This window comes from Nomascus leucogenys, chromosome 4 (assembly GCF_006542625.1).
Source record: "Nomascus leucogenys isolate Asia chromosome 4, Asia_NLE_v1, whole genome shotgun sequence".
Classification (NCBI taxonomy): Eukaryota; Metazoa; Chordata; class Mammalia; order Primates; family Hylobatidae; genus Nomascus; species Nomascus leucogenys.
In genome coordinates this window covers 72,081,707-72,108,307 of record NC_044384.1, presented here as the reverse complement: position 1 = coordinate 72,108,307, position 26,601 = coordinate 72,081,707, and the positions used below count along the sequence as shown (strand labels likewise).

The following is a 26,601-nucleotide window of genomic DNA, read 5'->3' as shown; positions in this document are numbered from 1 at the left end:
TTATTATTTTTTGAGACAGAGTCTCACTCTGTCACCCAGGCTGGAGTGCAGTGGAGCTATCTCAACTCACTGCAAGCTCCGCCTCCCAGGTTCACGCCATTCTCCTGCCTCAGCCTCCCAAGTAGCTGAGACTACAGGCGTCCACCACCACACCCGGCTAATTTTTTGTATTTTTAGTAGAGACGGAGTTTCACCGTGTTAGCCAGGATGGTCTCAATCTCCTGACCTTGTGATCCGCTTGCCTCGGCCTCCCAAAGTGTGGGATCACAGGCATGAGCCACCACGCCCAACCAAGGCATTATTATCTATTGTGTTTATTCCTCTTTTCCTTCTGGTTTAATCCTCATTTCTGAAATGATGTGTTCTATTATTTGAACTTTTCTGTCTTCTGTTATCTTGTTTCTGAGTTGTTCTAATTCTTATTTATACTCTTTTACTTCTATCATTTTTTGTTTGTCTTTTAGCACCTTTTAAAGTATTAATTCATAATATTTATTGGTTTGGGAGGCATTTTTATTGTTTGCAGCTGCTATTTGGAAAAGGAGAAATGGCCATTTTAAAAAAAATTTTTTTCTGGTATTTTTTTCCTACTGAAATGAGTATTTCACCTTGCTTCAGTCTGCTGGCTTCATACTTTGGCATTTGGGAAGATGTGTTTATTGTTACAGATTTGAATTTCGTATCAGTAGTTCTGCCAAACTCTAGGTAAAAGGGGCTTATCTTCTCATTCTCTCCCCAGTTTAATTTTAGTAAGCAAATATACAGTGTTATTTCTAAATGTCATTTTTTTGTTTGTTTTGAGACTGGGTCTCACTTTTGTCATCCAGGCTGGAGGGCAGCGGTGCAGCCTCACTGCAGCCTCAACTGCCCATGCTCAGGTCATCCTCCCACTTCAGACTCCTGAGTAGATGGGACTACAGGGTTGCGCCACTGCACCCGGCTAATTTTTTGTAGAGACAGGACTTCGCCACGTTGTCCAGGCTGAATTTCGTCCTGTTGCTCAGGCTGAACTCCTGGGCTCAAGTGATCCACCCACCTCAGCCTCCCAAAGTGCTAGGATTACAGGCGTGAGTCATATATGCCTGGCCCTAGATGAAATATTGAGTAGCAGATTCATAGGCATTTGTGGAAAATACTTGTAAAATAAAGCCTCTTCAGCAACTTTTTTTTTTTTTCCCCCGAGACGGAGTCTCGCTGTGTTGCCAAGGCTGGAGTGCAGTGGCACAATCTCAGCTCACTGCGAGCTCCGCCTCTCGGGTTCACGCCATTCTCCTGCCTCAGCCTCCCGAGTAGCTGGGACTACAAGCGCCCGTCACCACACCCTGCTAATTTTTTGTATTTTTAGTAGAGACGGGGTTTCACCGTGTTAGCCAGGATGGTCTCGATCTCCTGACCTCATGATCTGCCTGCCTCAGCCTCCTCCCAAAGTGCTGGGATTACAGGCGTGAGCCACCGCGCCTGGCCAGCAACATTTATTTTGAAGATAAAATTATTGCAAGGGTTTGGTAATTTTAGAAACATAAAGTGAATGTCCTGTGACGTTAAAATGTAGGTAATCATGCTTTAAGAATGATAAATTTATTTTTATTTTATGAATATGATATCTATGGCTTTTTTAGTTTATAAGTTACAGGAACACTTAAAAAATACCTTATAAGACCGGACATGGTGGCTCATGCCTGTAATCCCAGCATTTTGGGAGGCTGAGGTGGGTGGCTCACTTGAGGTCAGGAGTTCAAGAGCAGCTTGGCCAACATGGCAAAACCCTGTCTCTACTAAAAATACAAAAATTAGCTGGGCACGGTGGCAGACGCCTGTAATCCCAGCTGCTCAGAAGGCTGAGGCGGGAGAATTGCTTGAACCCAGGAGGCAGAGGTTGCAGTGAGCCAACATCACGCCGCTGCATTCCAGCCTGGGTGACAGAGCAAGACTCCAGCTCAAAAGAAAAGAAAAACTTATGGAGACAGAAAATGGATCAGTGGTTGCCTGCGGCTTGGAGTGGGAATAGGACACAAGGTGATTTCTGAGTTTGAGAGAAATGTTCTAAAACTGCCTTACAGTGATGACTGCACACATATAAAAAAATGCTTTATAAAATTTCAATCTCTACCCGCCCTGCTCCCTGAGATGGAGTCTTGCTTTGTCACCCAGCCTGGAGTGCAGTGGAATAATCTTGGCTCACTGCAACCTCCACCTCCTGGATTCAAGCGATTCTCCTGCCTCAGTCTTACTAGTAGCTGGGTTTACAGGCGCCCGCCACTGCGCCTAGCTAGTTTTTGTATTTTTAGTAGATACGGGGTTTCAACATATTAGCCAGGTTCGTCTCGAACTCCTGACCTCAGGTGATCCTCCCACCTCAGCCTCCCGAAGTGTTGGGATTACAGGCGTGAGCCACTGCACCCGGCTATAAAATTTCAATCTTATTAAAATACATGAAGCGTAGAATATAGTAGTGACTTCTTAGTTTTGGGTACTTGAAAAAATATAGCATGTACATATCTGGTTTGTTTTCATTTTTTAACTTTATGGTTTCATGATGTCTATAAACTAAAAAAAAATCATATACATATTTCTAAATTTAGGTTAAATGTGCACAGTACTGGCCAACAGATGACCAAGAGATGCTGTTTAAAGAAACAGGATTCAGTGTGAAGCTCTTGTCAGAAGATGTGAAGTCGTATTATACAGTACATCTACTACAATTAGAAAATATCAATGTAAGACCTTTCTTGCCCGAAAGTGTGGATTTTATATGATGGTTTAAAGAATTATTCTTTATTATTAGATTTGAAGTTTGATAAGCACATGCATTTGGATAATACCTATAGTATCTAGTCATAATCACATGTTTTTAGATTGTGTGCCTGTATGTAGTAGCTTTCTGAGGACTCTGAAGAAACAGTAGAAACTAAGAATTTCAAAGTTCAGTTTGATATTTGGGGATTAAAAATTAATTAATAGAAATACATGGGGTTTAATAGAGAGGGCTTTAGAATCAGGCCAACCTGGATTCAGATCCAGTTCTGCTGCTTAGTAGAGCTGTACTTTAGACTTGTTCCCCACCATCCCTGATCCCTTCCTCGTCTGTAAAATGGAGGTTACCATGCCTCTCCTCCAGGGCTGTCCTGAAGGTCAAATGAGGATGTGTATGCAGAGCACCTGACCTTAGTAAATGCCCAGGAAGCAATAGCTCCCAGGACCTGTGACTGCCAAGAATAGCAAAATAGTCAAGAAAATAACTTACAAAGCTATTGTTAAGTGATTCACAACACAAAAATTTGTCCCTATTGAGTTGGAAAAAAATGGTGTTTTTTATATATATGTAACACATACATACATACATACATACATACGTATAAATGTAGCATGTGGTCTCAAGAACATTTACTTGGGTGTTTGGTTGGTTGGTTGGTTGGTTGATTGGTTTTTTGAGACAGTCTTGCTTTGCCACCCAGGCTGGAGTACAGTGGCATAATCACAGCTCTCACTGAGGCCTCCAACTCCTGGCCTCAAGAAATCCTCCCACTTCAGCCTCCTGAGTATCTGGGATTACAGGCATGAGCCACCATACCTAATTTTCTTATTTTTTTTAATAGAGATGGGGTCTTGCCTTGTTATCCAGGCTGGTCTCAAACTCCTGAGCTCAAGCAATCCTCCCACCTTGGCCTCCCAAAGTGTTGGGATTACAGTCATGAGCCACCATGCCTTTTTCTTCCCCAGAAACATATGAACTGTTCCTTGGGCCTTGGTTGAGATACATACACATAGTGGGTTGTGAACTCGCTGTTGCCAGGGTGAGGATTGAGGCATTTCTCCCCCTTTTGCCATTTACCTCTTTTGCCCTCTTTGTGTTGTAATTAGAATAAACTAGAAAATAATGAAATGAGAGTAATTCTGAGATGCTAATAGAAACTGTGATAGCTTGAAAATAGGAGAATGTTTAGCCTCATATGACTTCAGGAATGTATGTAGTCTGTAAGTGAAATACTGTTTTAGTTAACCATTACGTAAATTAAGTGATCACTAACAATACAAAAAAACCTTAAAGAGAAGGGAGATATATACATGCTTTTTAGATGTGTGGCAATCCCTGTTATGGTGGATCCCTTGAAACACTTGTGTTTTTTGCTGCATTGAGTAAGCACAGGTGCATGCTCTGTGCATGAGGCCTAGGTTCTGGTTTTCCTTCTGTCCAGCTTCCCGTGACATCCATACTAAGCTTATTATACAGTCTCTTGAGTCACCTAAAAAGGCTCAAAATTAGGAATGATAATGCTTAGATTTATTTATAAATTCCCATTACTATATTTATTTTGTCCCAACTCTTTCCATTTGCATGTGTCTTAAACTGCATTGAGATACATCAATAACTCTTTGATACTGGACTGAGCTGTACATTGTTCATTCCCAGAAACAGAACTGTATTTCCACAAGGTTCTGAAAGTTCTCTGAATCATCTTCTCTTGGTATTTATCCCAGGTAATTACTCATTTGCTTATGGCATTAAAATTGATTTAGATGAAGGGCATAGATGTGTTTTCCTATTTCTGAAACAGTCCTTATTGAGAATTGATTATACCTTAAGTAACAATAAAATAGAATGATTTTTGTGTTTTGTTTATCAGGTTCCAAAATGCTTTCACATATATATCATTTGACCAGTAGTCTTCAGTTACTGTGGGTAGTGTAAATATTCTTATTATCCCTGTATTTTATATTATAAAAAATAATAGTTTTGTTAAAATCCATTAGGTTATAGGAATTTTTCCATCGATTACTTAGCTAATAAGTGACAGACTGATCTCATTAGTTCTCCTGGTCCCCTATTTTTTAAGATAAAGTCTCATTCTGTTGCCCAGGCTGGAGTGCAGTGGCATGATCTTGGCTCATTGCAGCCTCCACCTCCTGGGTTCAAGTGATTCTCCTGTCCTAGCCTCCCGAGTAGCTGGGAATACAGGTGTGCACCACCACGCCTGGCTAATTTTTTGTATTTTTAGTAGAGATGTATTTTTTTTTGTATTTTTAGTAGAGCTGTATTTTTAGTCGCCATGTTGGCCAGACTGATCTTGACCTCCTGACTTCAGGTGATCTGCCCACCTCAGCCTCCCAAAGTGCTGGGATTACAGGTGTGAGCCACCGCGTCCAGCCACCTCCTAACTTTTGACTTGGGGATAAGTCCTTTTGAAAAGATGCTAATTGTTGTAAAGAGAGATTATTGATTTCTGAAGCATCTTTCTGGAGTCGAGGCCATCATGTGAGTTGGCCAGCCTCTCTGCTTTAGTTGCTAGCAACTGTGTGGTATAATGACATGATTACTAGATTTTTTATTGGCCTGGGTTTAGAACATACCACAATATAATAGCAATAATTTGTTTGTGTTCTACTTTATAATTTTTAATTAGAACTAGGGATTCTTTATTCTTTAGAAGGATAAGGTAGCATTTCAGTATGAGAGGCAGATTACATTTGCCTAAGTAGATAAACTCTAGAATCAGATAGCCTAAGTTTAAATCCTGACTCTGCCATTCTTGCTGAGTGACTTGGGTCACATTACTTTACTATAGATGATAAACAGTACCTGTTTTACCATCTATAAAATAAGGGTGATAACGTACCTACTTCATAGGATTGCTCTAAAGATCAAGTGAGTTAATATCATGACAGTGTCTAAGACATAATGCGGGAGCCACAATTACCTTTTTAGTTTATCAGTTTCCTTTTTGTAATAGTAATGAATTGGAAGGGACAACAGGAACGGGGAGTAGCTGAAAAGGATACGCTTAGAGAGAAAGAACGAACCGAGGGAGTGAGAAAAAGTGATGATGGAGTAGGGGGCTGATAGCCAATCTCAACCTGCAGATCTCTGTCTTTATTGAGGTCTCTGGGGTGCAGAGATCCAGTTTGCGTCTAAGGGAGTCTGACATGTATCTGTTAACAAGTCCTAAGGTAAAGCTGTTGTCTAAGCAAGCCCTGTGCCGCCTCCAGTCTAATGGAGCAGCAAAATGACATACCAGGAGCCCTTTACAGTGACTTACTTAAAGCTAAAAGTTTGAACTCTTGCCCCTGAAGAAGACATTGCATCTCGGCTTTCAGTGTGGCCTGTGGCTTAAGCTATGGAGATAATTTTGAGGGATTTTAAAAATACAAGGTCATCTAGAGTACTTGTCTTTCAGTTTTTTTCTTTTTAGTTGCCCTTCACTATTTCTGTAATGTTGGCCAGCTTTATGTTTAGTGAGTTCCAGGAATACTGTTATAATGCTGACTGTCTTCTATTTCCCTGTCCCTAAAGATTTAGCAAGATGAGAGTCTCTAATTATTATGATGCTTAGCTGGGATTTGGTTCAAAATAGTTTAAACAGTTTATTCTACCTAGAATGTCCTCTCTCTTCTCTGCCTATTTATATTCTGCACGTCCTTAGTAACCCCTGTGGCCCACTTCTTACTTAGGTCTCTCCTAACATAGATCTATGACACATTTATCCCTAACAGCTATGATTCTTCTTATACTTTTTCAGTAATTTAAATTTTATCATTCTACTGCTTGTTCAGTACTTCTCTCTATGTAAATCTTGACTCCATAATGAGGTTTTTAACTTCCAAGGGGTTGGAAGTTATCTGCTGCCTTGGTACTCCCCCGCCATTACACAGAGTACATTTTAAGCACATTACACCTGAGTGATTGTTGTAGAACACAGATGCAATCTTTCCACCATCCTTTAAGAATTCTTCTGTGGCTTCCATTGGTTACCAAAAAAAGTCTGTGTCCAGTGCACAAGACCATGACCCAGCTCAGCCTGGTCCTTGCCTCCTTGTCTAACTCCCTCTCCTTCGGGTATCCAGGATTTGTTCATGCTAACAGACAGACTTCTGTAATAGGTTAATTCCTTGGTGGGGGTGGGTGGCATGCCTTTGCATATTGCTTCCTCTCTGCTTAGAATGCAAGCCTGTCCCTAGCCGTTTCTGCCACTCCCCCTGATCTGGTGAGTTGGATCTGTCTTTCACAATGAATCCCAGTCAGTAAATATTTATCACTGACATACTGACCCTGGAAAAAATTGATGACTCAACTAAGGCAGTGATAGTGAAGGTACAGATTTGACATCTGGTTAAGACATAGGGTTGACAAACTTTGTCACTCTTTAGATGTAGAGGAAATACCCAATGAAGAGGTTGAAAATGTATTGAGTTTTACAATTGACTGGAGCTTTCTAGGGGCCACAATAAAGGCAATTGGTGAGTATAGTTGTTTTAAAAATATCCAGTATCCGTTAAGCATTTACCATGTGCAGGGATATGGCGGGCACTTCACATTAATTGTTTCATTTATTCCTTACAACAGTTTTATAAGGTAAGTAGTATTATTAACCCTCTTTACAGATGACAGAACTGGGGCTTAGAGAAAGTCTTTTATAAACAAAATCTTGGTACCTTCCATGTATACCTAAAGTGTGAAAGTAATTGGGCCTGGGGTCATAGAGCTGTGTAGATTTTTTATGATAATTGGAAAATGTATAATCTTATTATATATTTATGATGATTATTAACTTGCATTTGAAGGCTGTGAACAGGGCATACACTTAAATTGCTGTGGCCTAACAATTCCTGTCGTTACACCTGCTCAACTCACAGGTTATTTTCCTGGCTTCATATATGCAAGTTTGACATTCCTATTCAAAGACTTTAAATTTAGAATTCTCTTTTAAAAATGTAAATGGGATTTTGCCTTAGAACAGCAAGCCACTGACATTTTGTGCAGAATGTAGTATACATAATGCAAAGTTTTACACAGAAAACTTGGCAGGCATGTGTGGAACGGCTGCAGACAGGGACAGCCTATAATTGTGGGTGCACCCCGGGTGTGTGTAGGGAGGGGGGTGAAGCAGCGAGAAGGGTGGAGGGCAGCAGCTGGGGACCAGAGGAGAAGTAGTGTGACTTGGTGACCAAGGAGAAGAAAAGGGTGCTTCCACAGTTTTGAAAATAAGGAGTTTACCAAAAATTGTAAAGTCTAAATGCAGACGTTGTTTGGAATAAAGATGAATTTTGTTTTAGCTCTGTATCCTTTGGCAACCCTTTTCTTTTCCCCTCTCATTTTTTTTCCTGCGTGAAAAAGAGGGAAAGGGGTCCATCCAGTCATGCATATGAATGTTTCTATACCAGAGTAGTAAATATATGCATCTTATGCCTTCGTGTGGTCCTTTGTAACTGTGAATTATGATTTTGGAAAGCTGTGTTTTTTTAACCTTTTTTCTGTAAGGATAAATTAAAGTTAACCTCTCAAAAAAGTCCTGGTTCTGTAAGGGGAAAAAAACAACAACTGATTTTCAAAAATCTATTAGTGGGGAAGACTGTATTATACAAATAGTCATGAGCATTTCTGGGAACTGGCTTCCAATATCCCAGACAGCGTGACCTGAATTTGAAAAAAATTGAGACCACTAGTCTTGAGCCAAAATCATACAAGCAAAGAGAAAGCAAGCTGTTGCCCAAGATTGTGGGGTAACCATATGTTTGAGCCAGGACTTGATGGCAGGACCCCGTAGGAGCACTGGGCCATAGCCCACAGAGCACTGCAGGCCCCTGCTCAAAGCAGACTACATGAAGGCCCACACAGACTGAGTCTGGTCCTGCTGGTGGCCGTAGCAAGTAAGAAACAAAGTGGGTTATTAACATCCACTGGAATCTTAACCTCATTTAAAGGAAAACTTGACTTTGAGTTAACTGTCCACCCGCCCCCCATCAAGAACCCACCCGCCTCTCTAGCTCATTCCTTTGTCAGTGGTGCCTTATTAACTGCCCACCTGCTGCTTTGTAAAAGGAGACTAGAGTTTAACCTTCTTATTTTAGAATGTTTTGAATTCTCTTTTTTAATGCAATAAATTTAATTTACCTTTTTTTTTTTAACCTACAATAAGATTGACTCCTTTTGGTGTACAGTTGTGTGACTTTTGACAGTGCATTCAGTCATGTAACCACTGCCAATAACAGAAACATAGATTGGTTCTGTCACCTCTCCCCCGCCCCAGGTGTTCTTGTGTTGCTTGTGTACAGTCAGTCCTGTCCTCTACCCCCAGCCAGAAACCAGTAATCTGGTTTCTGTTTCTGTTTTTCTGCCTTTTCCAGAATGTCATATAAATGGAATAGTATAGTATATAGCCTTTAGTCTGGCTTTGTTCACTTACCATAAGTAATTTAAAAATAAATGTCTTAAAACCTAGAAACCATGATCATTTTAATTCGTAATGGAGAAATTTTTTATTGCTTTTAGTATATTGAGAACTTGTGGATCACACTGTATTTGAAATTATTAATGCTGGATGTTAAAAGGTCACTAAAAGTATGTACTTTTAAAAAAATTTATTTCACTGTATTTTATTAGTATTATACCTTATATATTGAGTCTGGGACATAGAAGTCTTAATTTCTACTGCAAAATGGATTTTTTTTTTTTTTTTTTTTTTTTTGAGATGGAGTTTCGCTCTTGTTGCCCAGGCTGGAGGGCAATGGCGCGATCTCGGCTCACCACAACCTCCACCTCCCGGGTTTAAGCGATTCCCCCACCTCAGCCTCCCAAGTAGCTGGGATTACAGGCATGCACCACCACGCCCAGATAAGGTTTGTATTTTTAGTAGAGATGGGGTTTCTCTATGTTGGTCAGGTTGGTCTCGAACTCCTGACCTCAGGTGATCCACCTGCCTCGGCCTCCCAAAGTGCTGGGATTACAGGTGTGAGCCACTGCACCCGGCCGAAAATTTATATTTTTAAAGTGAAAGCTAACTTCTAATTTTGAAAATTTTTATTGGGAGCCGGATATTATAATAATCTTTAGTTGTTAAACCATTAAACATCAAGGTTTTTTACATTGTTTCTATGCCTCCTCCCTCAAAAAAAAAAAAAACTCCTACAATAAAACTGAAAAATTGCACAAAAGACGTATTAGTGGAAGACCACTGCTTTGTTTACACAAATGAAGAGTATAAAGCAGAGAAGTGCTCCTTGGGGCAAAAGGCAATTGGCAAAAAGCTAAGGAACATTTTCATAATGAGTTAGAAATACAGATCATCAGGAATATCCAGGAAGTGATAGTGAATGCCAGGCAGGCTTAAGAGACAGGAAACATTAGCATGTTGGTAAACCATTTTAGCACATCAGCAAAAGCATATAAACAGCTTTAGGATTGGAAATTATTGCCATGGGGAAAGGCAACAATTAGAGGAGCAATTCCAATTAAAAATATAAAGATCGTTTCTTTAGATTAATTCTTAAGTTGCTCCCCTATGTGTGTGTGGCAGAATCTAAAAGATAATCATGTAAACGGGAGATTATATTTAAAAAATAAACTTTGAAATTAATAAAAAGGAAAATGTTAAAGAATGTAACATTACACTGGTAGAAAAAAATTTTTTTTTTTTTTGAAGATGGAGTTTCACTCTTGTTTCCCAAGCTGGCGTGCAATGGCATGATCTCTGTTCACTGCAACCTCCACCTCCTGGGTTCAAGCAATTCTCCTGCCTCAGCCTCCCAAGTAGCTGAGATTACAGGCACGTGCCACCATGCCCGGCTAATTTTTTGTATTTTTAGTAGAAATGGGGTTTCACCATGTTGGCCAGGCTGGTCTCGAACTCCTGACCTCAAGTGATCCACCCACCTCGGCCTCCCAAAGTGCTGGGATTACAGGCATGAGCCATTGCACCCAGCAGAAATTTTTTAAAATAGAAAAAAATAGCCCATTCATGATGCATGAATTAAAGAAAATATTGGTAATGTGTATGGTAACAGATTAGTAGCTGAGAACCCAAAGGCTGCCCCAGGTTGCTTCAAATCCTGGTTCTGCCATGTTCCAGCTGTGTGACCTTGGGCAAACTACTTAACCTTTGTTTCAGTTTCCTCATCAGGAAAATGGGTTTTAATAGGATTATTGTGTGGATTGAGTTAATAAGTGCTTAGAACAGGCCTCCAAGATAGTAAGTGTTGTATGTGTTAGCAATTATTAATACATCCCAAATTTCCACTAAAAGAAAATCTTCCCTAATTTGTATATGGGATTGTCAGAAAACAAATGGAAAAATCATACTATAAACAGCCTATATGGCTTTAAAAGATTGTATAAAACACATGATTTTTCTGAAGTAGTTTTTTAAAAGAAAAAAATTATAACTAACTTCTCCTCCCTTGATTTTCAATTTTTAGAGTGGTGAAACCAGAACAATATCTCACTTTCATTATACTACCTGGCCAGATTTTGGAGTCCCTGAATCACCAGCTTCATTTCTCAATTTCTTGTTTAAAGTGAGAGAATCTGGCTCCTTGAACCCTGACCATGGGCCTGCGGTGATCCACTGTAGTGCAGGCATTGGGCGCTCTGGCACCTTCTCTCTGGTAGACACTTGTCTTGTTTTGGTAAGTGCTTCTTACGATCTCATTTTAATCTCACTGATTTTTTTTTTAATTGCTTCCACTGGCAATGAATAAACTCTGATGCTGTATCCCAGAACTGAGGTTTTTCAACTTAAACTTCTACTTTTGGAAAAACCTAAAAATCTCATTTCCACCCTTGCAACTGCTTCTTATTCATGATTGGTAGGAATGTATCCATGATGATTTAGAGATCCCTAAGAAGATGTTTTTCTTCCTGGTAGCTTTATATTACAGAAATAATAGGTCTCTCCCCCACATTTTTTCAAATATAAATTCATATGTAATATTGAATTCCTTCCTCCTCAAATACTTGATCTCATTTTTTAAATTTAAAAACTAGGGATAATTATAGACATGCTTCACAGGGTTGCTGTGAGAATTCAATGAATTAATACATTAAGGACACTTAGAAGAGTCCCTGGTGTTTTCTGAGCATTCCATAAACGTCAGTATTACTGTTACTCCCCTGAGGTTCCTGTCTGTGCCCCCAGGGGCTAATTCTTTCTCCACCAGTCATTCCCAGTCCCAGCCTGTGTAACAGCCTAGATCTTTTCTTCTCTTTTTAGGACCTTTATTTTTTCCTTAATTGGGATACATAGAACTTCTGTTTGCCCTTATACTTCTCCTAACTTCTGTCTTTACTTCCTCCTCTTATTATAGGATCGAACCCACCAATAATACTGTCTGCTTTGATTTCCATGCCATCTACTCCTTCAGTAGTCCCTGCAGCTTAGTTTCTGCTTTCTGAGTGTGTTCTAAGATTATCAGTAACCTAAGCAGTTTAGCTTGTCCTGGTATTCAGTCTGGTGGGGATTTTGTTTTTGTTTAGACAGAGTCTTGCCCTGTCACCCAGGCTGGAGTACAATGGTGCAGTCACTGCTCACTGCAGCCTCAACCTCCTGGACTCAACTGATCCTCCCACCTCAGCCTCCCAAGTAGCTGCCTGCACCACCACACCCAACTAGTTTTTGCTTTTTTATTTTTAGTAGAGACAAGGCCTCACTATGTTGGCCAGGCTAGTCTCAAATTCCTGGGCTCAAGTCATCCTCTTGCCTCAGCCTGCCAAAATGCTGGGATTACAGGTTTGAGCCACCATGCTTGACACAAGACTGGTGTTCTTAACCTTGGCTTTAAGGCCCTGTATTAGTCTCTTCGATGTTTCTGTAAAACGTAGCTATGCTTCATTGCAGTTGTGTCAGCATTCTTATGCTTTCCACCATGACTGCTAGCACAAAGTAGATTCCAAGGTGAATTAATATGATGATGCTTTTCATTGTAAACACACACACAAGGAGCTTGATCAATGGAGTGATACTCTTGGAAGAACATTTCAGATGTTGCATCTCTAATGAAAGCTAGGAATTGGAAACGGTTGAGTCTTAACACATCTGTATTACTTCACCACTCTGCATATATATAGTATACTTCAATCAAAATTAGATTGTTACATGAAAGTTTTAAAACTCTGGTGATTATTTTGTTAATGATGCCTGTTCCCTGCCAACCATAACTTCAACAATTTTTTTTATTTTTGGTGGGCCTGGGTGTGGGGGATTCTAACACTAGGTCAGTAGTCCAGAGCAGTGCTGTAGCTCAGCAGTGTTATCATGGATCTGGGCTTTTGCTGTCTTTTCCACCATCTTTCTTCATTTTATTTTATCATTCTATTAATTAATTTATTTATTTATTTGAGACGAAGTTTCGCTCTGTTGCCAGGGTGGAGTGCAGTGGTGCAATCTCAGCTCACTGCAACCTCTGCCTCCTGGGTTCAAGAGATTCTCCTGCCTCAACCTCCCAAGTAGCTGGGACTACAAGTGCACACCACCACACCCAGCTAATTTTTGTATTTTTAGTAGAGACAGCATTTTGCGATGTTGGCCAGGCTGGTCTCTAGCTCCTGGCCTCAAGTGATTTGGCCTCCCAAAGTGTTGGGATTACAGGCATGAGCCATCATGCCTGGCCTCTTTTCCACCATCTTTAGATGAGTGCTGTATATCCAGACATCGTGTCTGTAGTGCAGACATGAAGGAGGTGGAAGGGGAGTGAGCAGAAAGGTTGACTCCTGCCATGACTTAAAAAAAAAAAAATAGTCCTTATACTAGCCACAACTGATTATAAATCTTTCCTTTAACCAATGACTGGCCAGAAGGAATGAGATTACTATGATTGGTTTGGAATCCGTTGTGAATCAGCTAAAGAATCAAAGTCCTCCATCTACTTGAGGGGTTGAGATGTGGGGAGGGATGAGTAGGCTGGGATAGTTGTTGTGTACATAACAGTTATAGCTGCAGGGTTAAATTATCGTTCTTTCAGAGGAGAAAATGCATAGCAAAAATCTTAGCAATGATCTTGCATTGATTCTGTTTCCTGGGTTCCAATAACAAAAGACTTGTCTCATTTTTTGCCTTTCTTGCAGATGGAAAAAGGAGATGATATTAACATTAAACAAGTGTTACTGAACATGAGAAAATACCGAATGGGTCTTATTCAGACCCCAGATCAACTGAGATTCTCGTACATGGCTATAATAGAAGGAGCAAAATGTATAAAGGGAGATTCTGGTATACAGGTAAACTTTATACAGGTTTAAAATCATATCTATTTGTTAAATACACATAGCATCAAATAACTGCACTCCACTTGAGCCCTTGTCTTTGTTTCAAAAAGTGCATTTGAATTTTTGTGGTAAATCCAGCTGGCTGTCTTAAAATTGTAAAATTTTAGCTAGCTTCCTCATATATACTCAGCCTCAGGTTAAATCCTGTGTGTTACTTAAAAGCCCTTGTAGAAACAAGATTTCATTAAGGAAACTGAATTTTTCATTTTAGGGGTGGTTAAGCTTTTAATTATTTAAGTAACTGGAAACTTGAGATAGTTTTGCCCTCATTAAACACTGATACTTGGTTTATATAATTGACTTTATAACAACAAGCAACTTGAATATTTATGGTAGATATAATGAAATTCCAGCAAAATGTTATATTCTTCTGGTTGGTGGCTTTATTCTCATGAAGCTATTTTTACTGCATATTTATAGAACCTAAATTCAAAGACTGATCAGAAACTTGTGTTATGTACTAAGTTAAAATGTAAAATAGAAACAACCACAGACTCCATTTTTTGTCTGGTTTAATCACGTAGTATTGGACATAAGCAGATACTGTAAGTTGATGCATAATATAAGAAGATAGACTGTCTTTTCATTATGTTTCTCATGTGTGAACATATTTACTAGCACTTTCTGTGATTACTAGCCTATACAAGAATATAACTTAGATCGGACCATTGGTGTCAGAATAAAGATTTATTTTAAAAGATTTTTTCCAAATCTTTAAATAGCATTAAAATATTCTTAATGCACAGAAACATTAGGGCACTCAGAGCCAAAATACACAATGTGTGGGAAACTCAGCCCATAGAACATGTCCTGCTTCAGATGCCAGACTTTGGGAACACTGGATTTGCCAGGGTCGCTTTGGCAGTGATCAGTGATTTAGGTGAAGTAAAAGTTATTTCAGATGTTTAAGATTAGGAAAATTTCCCTTTCTAATCACAGTGAGCTTTCACCAACTTAAATCTGGAGTTCAAAAAGAAAAGTAGTTCAATCAGATTTCCCCATGCCTTCACAGCCTGCATGCCGCCTTCCCTGCCTGCTTCCTGGCTGTGGTGAGACGGGTAACTAGGAGGGAAATGTATGGTCCTTTGGATTGTGTCTTTCCTACCACTGCTTTTTTTTTTTTTAAGTTTTGTGTCTTTAGTTTTAGAATACGTACTTTATCTGAGGATGGATCTTTTTTTATCACAGAGATGAGTTTTTCTGGACACACTTTTTTGTGGAATCTTTGACAATGCAGTTTGTGGCTAGGAAGGATTTTTTTTTCTGTTAATTTGTCTGGTGTGGTATAGTCCTCAGACTCTCAATTCTAAGGCATTTTCTGCCCCTATTCCAGATAGGATATTGCAAACATCTTTATCCTTCAGGTACTCAGGATCAGAAAAGCATGGTACCCATTCCAAGGGGTTAATTTCTGCAGAAATGGTCTTGGCATTCTGAGAATCTCTGTCTTTTAATTGGTGCATTTAGACCATCGGCATATGAAGTGATTACTGATAAAGTTGGATTAGTAAATACATACCACATGTGCTACTGTTTTTTTTTTTTCTTTTTTTGAGATGCAGTTTCGCTCTTTTTGCCCAGACTGGAGTGCAATGGCACAATCTCGGCTCACTGCAGCCTCCGCCTCCCAGGTTCAAGTGATTCTCCCCACTCAGCCTCTCGAGTAGCTGGGATTACAGGCGCCCGCCACCACCCCTGGCTAATTTTGCGTTTTTAGTAGAGATGGGGTTTCACAGTGTTGGCCAGGCTGGTCTTGAACTCCTGACCTCAAGTGATCGCCCACCTAGGCATCCCAAAGTGCTGAGATTACAGGCGTGAGCCACTGCGCCCAGCCCAAAGTGATTGTATCTTAAGTCTGTAAATATATGTAATTATAATCTTAAAGCATGTATTCATTTACAGAAAACTTCCAGTGACCTTGACATTCCTATAGACATATAGGCTATTTGCAATTGCCTTTCAGCACAAGGTCAGGCATAAATACTTAAGCTGGTTGCTGGTATTACCACATATTTATTAGCAAATTCCCAGTATTGATGATGACAGTTAACCCCCCAGAGTAAATATCTAGTTTGGCAATTCAGAACTAATGTTGTAAGATCTCTAGCTGGTAATTTGATATTACTAATAAAGTATTAAATGTAAATGATAAACTTTTAACAAATTACAGAGGATTTGAAGTTTAATTGCATTACTTAAAACTTTCTTCAGTGAGAGAAATGGGTAGAGCTAGGGTTCTAGGCATTGTGTGGGGGGCATTGCTCCTAGTGGCAGTGACTCATGGGTTGGTGCAACGTGAATTAGAAAGAAAGATGAAACAGTACGAGGCCTCAAAATGAGAGCTCCTTTGAGGTTATAGTTCAGTGAAATGTAATTCCTTGGGTTCACCAGTCATCATTGATGACCTGAGGCAGCTGACTCAGGAGTGCTGGCTCCCTTGTATGTCACAGGGAGGACAGAGACGAGTGAGTTTGCTGAACGTAGGCATGAGTGAGTCTGAACATAGGCATGAGTGAGTCTGAACATAGCCATGAGTGAGTCTGAACATAGCCATGAGTGAGTCTGAACATAGCATGAGTGAGTCTGAACATAGCCATGAGTGAGTCTGGTCTGAACATAGCCATGAGTGAGTCTGAACATAGCCATGAGTGAGTCTGAACATAGCCATGAGTGAGTCTGCTGAACATAGCCATGAGTGAGTCTGAACATAGAAACATAGCCATGAGTGAGTCTGAACATAGCCATGAGTGAGTCTGAACATAGCCGTGAGTGAGTTGCTGAACATAGCCGTGAGTGAGTCTGCTGAACATAGCCATGAGTGAGTCTGAACATAGCCATGAGTGAGTCTGCTGAACATAGCCATGAGTGAGTCTGAACATAGCCATGAGTGAGTCTGAACATAGCCATGAGTGAGTCTGAACATAGCCATGAGTGAGTCTGAACATAGCCATGAGTGAGTCTGCTGAACATAGCCGTGGCAAAATGACATTGTTGGGTTTGTGGGGTTTTTTAATTCACTAGCATTAAATATCTCTTTTATTTCTGTCTCTGCCAAGTGCTTTCCTTGTTGACTTATTCTGAATTTGTTGCATATTCTGGGAAGTGGTCCAGTGAGACTTGATTTTTGGTGTCATCTTATTTGTTGACATTGTTGAGTGTTGTCCAGCTATAAGGCCAAGTTACATAACCAGGTCTCAGTCAAGAGTGGAAACTTCAAAAATTGACCAGTATAAATTCTGGAGACAATTTAACATTTTTGTGAGGTACTTTCTTGAACACAGATCTTTATGAGGGGTCACAGCACAGTCAACCCAGACTTGCCTAGGTTAAAATTCTGTCTCTACTATTTGTTAGGTGCATATCCTTGGGCAAGTTACCTAATTACTCTCCCCACATCTTCCGTAAAAAGGGTGTAATAATGGTAATATTAGTATTAGTGCCTATCTTCTAAGGTTATTGTGAGGATTAAGAGCTAGCACATTTGAAGTGTTAGAATATGGCATGGGGAGTAGCAAGTGCTCCATGTCTTCACTGTAAAAGATTTGGACTGAGTAACAAAACAAACAAGGGAACAAAGAAAATAGACACAGTTATCTAAGCAAAGACGTCCTTAATTACTCTTAAGTTCCATTATATTGTAGTTTCTTGACTGTTGGCACAGTATTCTTTCAGGACATGGTTTGCGCCCTCTTAGGGCTCAGGATTTTCAGTAATACCCCACTACTCATGAAGTCCAGAGACTTCTTTCCCGGAGGTCTATTTCCTTTCCAGCCTCATCTCTCCTACTCAAGCTTTGCGTGTTTTCCATCCTCTAGACAAATTGTATCAAACTGTACTACTCACTGTTCTCCAAACACAACAAACTGTAGAATTTCACACTCTCTAAATCTTCTTCTGTAAATCAACTATTATAAAACAAAAAAGCCAGCCGTGATGGTGCTCGCCTATAGTCCCAGCTACTCAGGAATCTGAGATAGGAGGACTGCTTGAGCCCAGGAGTTTGAGGCTACAGTGAGCTATGATCATGCCATTGCATTCTGGCCTGGGCAGCAGAGTAAGACCCCATCTCTAAAAAAATTAAAAACAAAAAGAGGTACATTGATTATGCAGCTAAGTAAAATAGCCATATCTGGGAACGGTGAAGTGTGGAAAAATGCTTTTTTTTTTTGAAACAGAGTTTCACTTTTGTTGCCCAGGCTGGATTGCAATGGCGTGATCTCGGTTCACTGCAACCTCCACCTCCCAGGTTCAAGCAATTCTCCTGCCTCAGCCTCCCAAGTAGCTGGGATTACAGGCTTGCACCACCATGCCTGGCTAATTTTGTATTTTTAGTAGAGACAAGGTTTCTCCATGACACCGAGTCTCATCTTTCACCCAGGCTAGAGAACAGTGGCACAATCTCAGCTCACTACAGCCTCAGCCTCCCGGGTTCAAGCAGTTCTTCTACCTCAGCCTCCCACGTAACTGAGATTACAGGTGTGTGCCACCATGCCCAGCTAATTTTTGTATTTTTGGTAGAGATGGGGTTTCACCATGTTGCCCAGGCTGGTCTCAAACTCCTGACCTCAAGTGATCTGTCCGCCTCGGCCTCCCCAAGTGCTGAGATTACAGGCATGAGCCACTGTGCCAGGCGTGCCTTTTTCTTTTTAATACCTCTGGTACATGATGACAATGAGACAAATTAGAAACTAGTTTATCCATTGTGTGAATGGATTTCCCAGAAATTTTTTAAAGATCTAAATACAAGCATTGCTTTTAACAGTACCATATTGCACAAGAGTAACTCCAGGGAATGAATATTCCATAAGTTCCAAAAAATTTTAAGTTGCAATGTTACATCTCTGTCCAAAATCACTAAACTCCTCGGGCAATAAGTAGAGTATTCCTTATTAATTAGATCCAAGACTCCTTGCTTCCTTGATAGGATCTTCAAAGAAGGCCATCCCTGTCCATACCAAGTCATTTGGGCCAGTGTCAGTCATAGGTAATCAAAACCATTGACTCGCACTGCTTCTACTTCTACCGCTTGCCACTGGCAGATACATAGATGGTGGTCATGTTCTCATCCTTTCAAGGACTTGAGAGATTATAGTCCCAGTGCATAGGTTGTATATGCGTTTTTCTTCTCTGGCATGTACAGTTGTCACTGCTTTCATCTGCAGGAGCCCAGATACACTTTTCTTCCTCTACCTTTGTCCCTAGGAATGGTGACAAGTGAGAGCACAAGAAACGTATTTTCTAGACGTGATGCTGAGCTCTTCACATGCCATCTCATTAATCACAACTGTCTCCCAGGGTAGATGATGACATCCTCTTTCATAGAAGAAACTGAAATTTCTCTTAATCTTGGTCTGAATCCTGATTTGTGTTGCCATCTGCTCCTGAAGTCCATGCTAGAGGCATGCTGGAGGGTGTTTCCCTAGCCCAGTGGTGGGCTAGCCAGCTGCCTGGAGCTGCTAGTGTACCTAATAGACACAACCAAATTAAAGTCCTTTAGCATCATAAGGACCAGCTTGGAGATCTCACTGTTAGTTCTCCCCTAGACTGAACAGTGGCAAGGAGCAAGAAGGTTCCAGATCACATTCAAGCACCACTGTGGTCACTACTCCAGTGTTACATACCTCTGGATTAGAAATGGATTAAGATTCAAGCAAAATCTACCTTGGCTGAAATCTTTTTTAAAAATTTTGTGTTTTTTTGTGCAGTGCTACTTTATTTTTTACTTTGTTTTTCTGTTTGTTGGTTTTTTTGAGACGGAGTCTCGCTCTGTCGCCCAGGAGTGCAGTGGTGTGATCTCAGCTCACTGCAACCTCTGCCTCCTGGGGTCAAGTGATCCTCCTACCTCAGCCTCCTGAGTAGCTGGGACTACAGGCGTGTGCCACCACACCCAGCTAATTATTGTGTATTTTTAGTAGAGATGGGGTTTCACCATGTTAGCTAGGATGGTCTCAATCTCCTGACCTCTTGATCCACCTGCCTCAGCCTCCCAAAGTGTTGGGATTACAGGCGTGAGCCACCATGTGCCCCGGCCTTTGTTTTTAGTTGACACTTAGTAATTGTACATATTTATGGGGTTCAGTGATACATTTATGTAATGACCAAATTAGACTAGCATGTCTATCACCTCATACATTTATCTTTTCTTTGTGGTGAAAACATTCAAAATCCTCTCTTCCAGCTATTTTGAAATCTATATTTAATTATATATTATTATGTGCTAATATATTTCATAGTACTTGAAATATATATAAGTATATATAAATATTTCAAAATAGCTGGAAGAGAGGATTTTATGTGTATATAAAACGTGTATGTATATAAATTTTTTTTGAGATAGGGTCTCATTCTCTTGTTGACGCTGGTGTACAGTGGCACGATCATGGCTCGCTCACTGCAGCCTCCGCCTCCTGGGCTCATGTGATCCTCCTGCCCTAGTCTCTTAAGTAGTTGGGACTGCAGGCGCATGCCACCACATGTGGCTAATTTTTAAATTTTTGTAGAGACTGGGTCTCACCATGTTGCCCAGGCTGGTCTCAAACTCCTGGGCTCAAGCAATCTGCCCGCCCCAGCCTCCCAAACTGCTAGAATTGCAAGCATGAGCCACCACACCCTGTCTGAAATATTAAATATTATTAACCATAGTCATTCTGTGCAGTAAAACACCAGAACTCATCCCCCTGTTGAACCGTTGTTCAGTTTCTCCCCATGCCCCCTCTTCCCTACTCTCCAAAGCCTCCAGTAGGTACTATTCTACTCTCTGCTTCTATGAGATTAACATTTTTAGATTCCACATATGAGTGAGGACATGCAGTATTTGTCTTTCTGTACTTGGCTTAATGTCCTCCAGTTTCATCCATTTTGCCACAAAAGACAGGATTTTTTTTTTAATGGCCAAATAGTATTATATTGTGTGTATATATATATATATATATTCCACATTTTCTTTCTCCCTCCATTCATTGATGGACTTTTACGTTGATTCCGTATCTTGACTATTGTGAATAGTGCTGCATTAAGCACAGGAGTGCCGATATGCCTTTGAAATCCTAATTTCATTTCCTTTGGGTAAATACCCAGTAGTGGGATTGCTGGATCATATGATAGTTCTATTTTTAATCTTTTAAGGAACCTTTACGCTGTTTTCCAAGATGGCCGTACTAATTTACATTCTACCAGCCGTGTACAAGAGTTCCCCTTTCTCCACATTCATGCCAGCATTTATTTTTTGTCTTTTTGATAATAGTCATTCTGATTGGGGTGTGGTAATATCTCAGTGTGGTATTGATTTGCATTATTCTGATGATTAGTGATATTGACTATTTTCACATGTATCTGTTGGCTCTTTGTATGTCTTTTAAGAAATGGCTATTCAGGTCTTTTACCGATTTTTAATTGGATTATTTGTGTCTTCTGCTATTGAATTTTGTTTGAGTTTCTTGTATATTCTGGATATTAATCCCTGTCAAATGTATAGTTTGCAGATATTTTCTTCCATTCTGTAGATTGTCTCTTCAGTCCATTGATTGCTTCCTTTGCTATACAGAAGCTTTTTAGTTTGATGTAATCACATTTGTCTGTTTTTGCTTTTGAGGTCTTATGCAAAAGACCCTTCCCTTGCCCAGACCAATGTCCTGAAGTGCTTCCCTATCTTTTCTTCTAGTATTTGTATTTGTTTGGGGTCTTCTATTTGAGTCTTTAGTCCATTTTGAGTTGATTTTTTAATATAGTGAGAGATAGGGGTCTGGTTTCATTCTTGGGTATCTAGATATCCAGTGTTCCCAACACCATTTATCAAAGAGACTGTCCTTCACCAGTGTATATTCTTGGCGTCTTTGTCAAAAATAAATTGGCTGTAAATACGTAGATTTATTTCCATGCTCTGTCTTCTGTTTTATTGGTCTTTATATCTGTTTTTATGATAGTAGCATGCTATTTTGGTTACTATAGCTTTGTAGTATATTTTGAGGTCAGGTAGTATGATGCCCCCAGCTTTGTTCTTTTTGCTCAAAATTGCTTTGGCTTTTGGGGTCTTTTATGATTCCATACAAATTTTAGGATTATTTCTTCTGTTTCTATGAAGAATATCATTGGTATTTTCATTGAATTGCATTGAATCTATAGATCACTGTATGTAGTATGGACATTTTTTTTTTTTTTTTTTTTTTTTGAGACGGAGTTTGCTTTGTCACCCAGGCTGGAGTGCAGTGGCACGATCTCGGCTCACTGCAAGCTCCGCCTCCCAGGTTCACGCCATTCTCCTGCCTCAGCCTCTCCAAGTAGCTGGGACTACAGGCGCCCGCCACCACGCCCGGCTAATTTTTTGTATTTTTAGTAGAGACGGGGTTTCACCATGGTCTCGATCTCCTGACCTCGTGATCTGCCCGCCTCGGCCTCCCAAAGTGCTGGGATTACAAGCGTGAGCCACCGCGCCCAGCCAGTATGGACATTTTAACAGTATTAATTTTAATCCATGAACATAGGCTATCTTTCCATTTATGTCCTCTTCAACTTCTTCCATTAATGTTTTATAATTTTCATTATAGAGATATTTCACCCCCTTGGTTAAATTTATTCCTAGGTAATCTTTTTGAAAATGGAATTGCTTTCTTGATTTCTTTTTTCAGATAGTTTGCTAGTGATGTATAAAATTCTACTGATTTTTATTTGTTGATTTTGTATCCTGCAACTTTACTGATTTTTTTTATTAGTTATAACAGTTTTTTGGTAGAGTCTGTAGGGTTTTCTATACATAAGATTATGTCTTCTGCAAACAGACAATTTGACTTCCTCCTTTCCAATTTGAATACCCTTTCTCTTGTCTATTGCTCTGGCTAGGACTTACAGTATTATGCCGAATAAAAGTGTTGAAAGTGGGCATGCTAGCCCGGTGCGGTGGCTCACGCCTGTAATCCCAGCACTTTGGGAGGCTGAGATGGGCAGATCATGAGGTCAAGAGATTGAGACCACCCTGGCCAACATGGTGAAACTCTGTCTCTACTAAAAATACAAAAATTAGCTGGGTATGCTGGCATGCACCTGTAGTCCCAGCTACTCTGGACGCTGAGGCAGGAGAATTGCCTGCACCTGGGAGGCAGAGGTTGCAGATCACGCCACTGCACTCCAGCCTGGTGACAGAGCGAGACTCCATCTCAAAAAAAAAAAAAAAAAAGTGGGCATCTTTGTCTTGTTCCAGATCTTAAGAGGAAAAGCTTTCCTCTTTTTCATGTTCAGTATGATATTAACTATGGGTTTGTCATACGTGGCTTTGTGTTGAGGCACAGTTTCCTCTATACCTAATTTGTTGAGAGTTTTTATCATGAAGATATGCTGAATTTTTTTTTTTTTCTGAGACAGAGTCTTGCTCTGTTGCCCAGGCTGGAGTGCAGTGGTGCAATCTCGGCTCACTGCTACCTCCGCCTTCTCAGTTCCAGCGATTCTCATGCCTCAGCCACCTGAGTGGCTGAGATTACAGGCGTGCACCACCACACTCAGCTATTTTTTGTATTTATAGTAGAGATGGGGTTTCACCATGTTGGCCAGACCAGTCCCAAACGCCTGACCTCAAGTGATTCACCCACCTCAGCCTCCCAAAGTGCTGGGATTACAGGCATGAACCACCACGCCCAGCCGCTGTGTTGAATTTTATCGAATGGTTTTTCTGCATCTATTGAAATGATCATATGGTTGTTGTCCTTGATTCTGTTGATTTTTGATAGATCATGTTTATTGATTTGCATATGTTGAACCATCCTTTCATCCCTTGGATGAATCCCACTTGGTCATGGTAAATGATGTTTTTAATATACTGTTGAATTCAGTTTGCTGTTATTTCATTCAGGATTTTTGCATCCATATTCATCAAGGATATTGGCCTGTAGTTTTCTTTTTTTGTTGTGTCCTTGTCTGGTTTTGGTATCAGGGTAATGCTGGCCTTATAGAATGATTTTGGAAGATTTCCCTCTTCAGTTTTTTGAATAGTGTGAAAAGAATTAGTATTATTTAAATGTTTGTTAGAATTCAGCCATGAAGCCATCAAGTCCTGGGCTTTTCTTTGATGGGAGACTTTTTATTACTGATTCAGTCTCGCTCTTTATTGGTCAGTTCAGACTTTCTATATCTTCATGGTTCAGTTTTGATAGTTCATGTGTGTCTAAGAATTTAGCCATTTCCTCTAGGCTTTTCAATTTATTGGCATACAGTTGTTAATAATAGTCTCTTACAATACTTTGTTTATGGTATTAGTTGTAATATCTCCTTTTTCATCTCTGATTTGAGTCTTTTTTTTTCCTTAGTCTGCTATAGGTTTGTCGATTTTGTTTACCTTTTTGAAAAAATAAGCTTTGGTTTTGTTGATCTTTTGTATCCTTTTTTTGGTCACTTTATTTCCATTCTTCTGGTCTTTATTATTTTCTTTGTTCTGCTAATTTTGGGTTTAGTTTATTATTTTCTAGTTCCTTGAGGTACATCAGGTTGTTTATTTGAGATCTTTCTACTTTTTTTTTTTTTGAGACAGTTTCACTCTGACCCCTAGACTGGAGTGCAATGGCACGATCTTGGCTCACTGCAACCTCCGCCTCCCAGGTTCAAGTGATTCTTATGCCTCAGCCTCCCAAATACCTGGAATTACAGGCACCTACCACCACTCCCGGCTAATTTATGGTAGAGACGGGGTTTCGCCATGTTGGCCAGGCTGGTCTCAAAATTCTCACCTCAGGTGATCCTCCCGCGTCTGCCTCCCAAAGTTACTGGGTGTGAGCCACCCGCCTGGCCTGATTGTGATTTTTTTCTTTTTTTAATTTGTTGAGACTTGTTTTGTGGCCTAACATATGGTCCATCATGGAGAATGTTCCATGTGCTGATGAGAAAAATGTGTATTCTGTGGCTGTTGGAGGGAATGTTCTGTAAATGTGTGTTAGGTCCATTTGGCCTAGAGTGCAGTTGAAATCCAATGTTTTTTTGTTGATTTTATGTCTGGATGATCTGTCCATTGCTGAAAGTGGGATGTAGCGTTCTCCTGCTATTATTGTATTGCAGTCTATGTTTCCCTTTAGGTCTAATAATATTTGCTTTATATATTTGTGTGCACCAGTGTTGTTGATTGCATAGATATTTAAAATCATTACATCCTCCTGCTGAATCGACCCCTTTGACCTTTGTTTCTTTTTACAATTTTTGACCTAAAGTCTGTTTTATCAAACAGCTACTCCTGTTCTCTTTTTTGACCTAAAGTCTGTTTTATCAAACAGCTACTCCTTTTCTCTTTTTGGTTTTAATTTGCAGGGAGTATCATTTCTCATCCCTTCACTTTCAGTCTTAGTGTGTCCTTACAGGTGAAGTGAGTGTCTTGTAGGCAGCATAGAGTTGGATTTTGTTTTTTGTTTTTTCATCCATTCAGCCACTGTATCTTTTCATTGAAGTATTTAATCTATTTACATTCAAGGGCATTACTGATAGATAAGGACTTACACCTGCCATTTTGTTAATTGTTTTCTGTTTGCTTTGCATATTCTTTATTCCTTTCTTTCTCTCTTATTGTTTACCTTTGTGGTTTGGTGATTTTCTGTAGCGATAAGCTTTGATTTATTTCTCTTTCTCATTTGTGTGTCTGCTGTAGTTACTTTTTTTCTTTGTGGGGGCTTACATTAAACATCTTATAGTTATAATGGAGTGTTTTAAGCTGATAATAACTTAACCTTAGTCTCATAAAATATTTTTGGCTTTTACCCTCTGCCCACAACTTATAATTTTGTTGCTTAATTTACATATTTTTATATTGTGTGGTCCTTAACAACTTGTAGCTATAGTTACCATTAACAATTTTTTACTTTTAACCTTCATAATGGAGATTTGAAAGATTATATTCCACAGTTATAGCAATGGAGTTTTCTGAATTTGGTAATTTACCTCTGTCAGTGAGATTATATTTTCATGATAGTCATTATACTTTTGCTTCCAGTCGAAGCAGCTCCCTTAAGCATTTCTTGTAAGGCTAGTCTAGTGGTAATAAATTCTTGCAGCTTTTGCTTGTCTGGGAAGGACTCCATTTTTCTTTCATTTCTGAAAGACAGCTTTGCTAGTAGTTGTTACCTTTCAGCACTTTGAATATATTATCCCATTCTCTACAGGCTGTTCTTTCGTGGCGTGTACAGGTTTTCTGAGAAATAGGTTGATAGCAACCTGCCGGGCTCCCTTACATGTGACTTGATCCTTTTCTCTTGCTGCTTTTAGAATTCTCTGTTTGACTTTTGATGGCTTTATTATAATGTACCTCGGAGAGAGGACCTCTTTGCATTGAATGTGTTTAGTGTGCTGTCGAGTTTCATGGATCTGGTTACCAATATTAAAATTATATTACTATGACTAATAGTTGAGTGTGGACCCAGTATAGTTTGTCTCAAATAGGTAAAAGTCCACGAGATTTTATTAAGATTATTATATTCAACTATATACTGATGTACATAAATACTAAATACTTTATTATACAATTTTGAAATTAAAATAAGCATAGTTGTTACAAGCTACAGTATGGCAAAATGCCTTTTTCTTTTTCACTCATCTTTTAGCATCAT

The 26,601-nt window shown here is 39.7% G+C and overlaps 1 protein-coding gene across 6 annotated transcripts in view; it reads left to right on the top strand.

Annotated features, from left to right (window-relative positions):
* PTPN2 (protein tyrosine phosphatase non-receptor type 2) overlaps positions 1–26,601 on the top strand; it is a 100,671-nt gene that overhangs the window by 57,736 nt on the left and 16,334 nt on the right. For 3 of the 6 annotated variants that reach the window (XM_004087756.2, XM_030810799.1, XM_030810802.1), the window contains 4 exons: positions 2,583–2,717; positions 9,266–9,334; positions 11,188–11,397; positions 13,832–13,984. In XM_004087756.2, coding sequence (XP_004087804.1) covers positions 2,583–2,717; positions 9,266–9,334; positions 11,188–11,397; positions 13,832–13,984 — 567 coding nt within the window. The remainder of the gene's footprint in view (positions 1–2,582; positions 2,718–9,265; positions 9,335–11,187; positions 11,398–13,831; positions 13,985–26,601) is intronic. The other 3 variants (XM_003276694.3, XM_030810801.1, XM_012506390.1) reach the window with 1 other exon arrangement.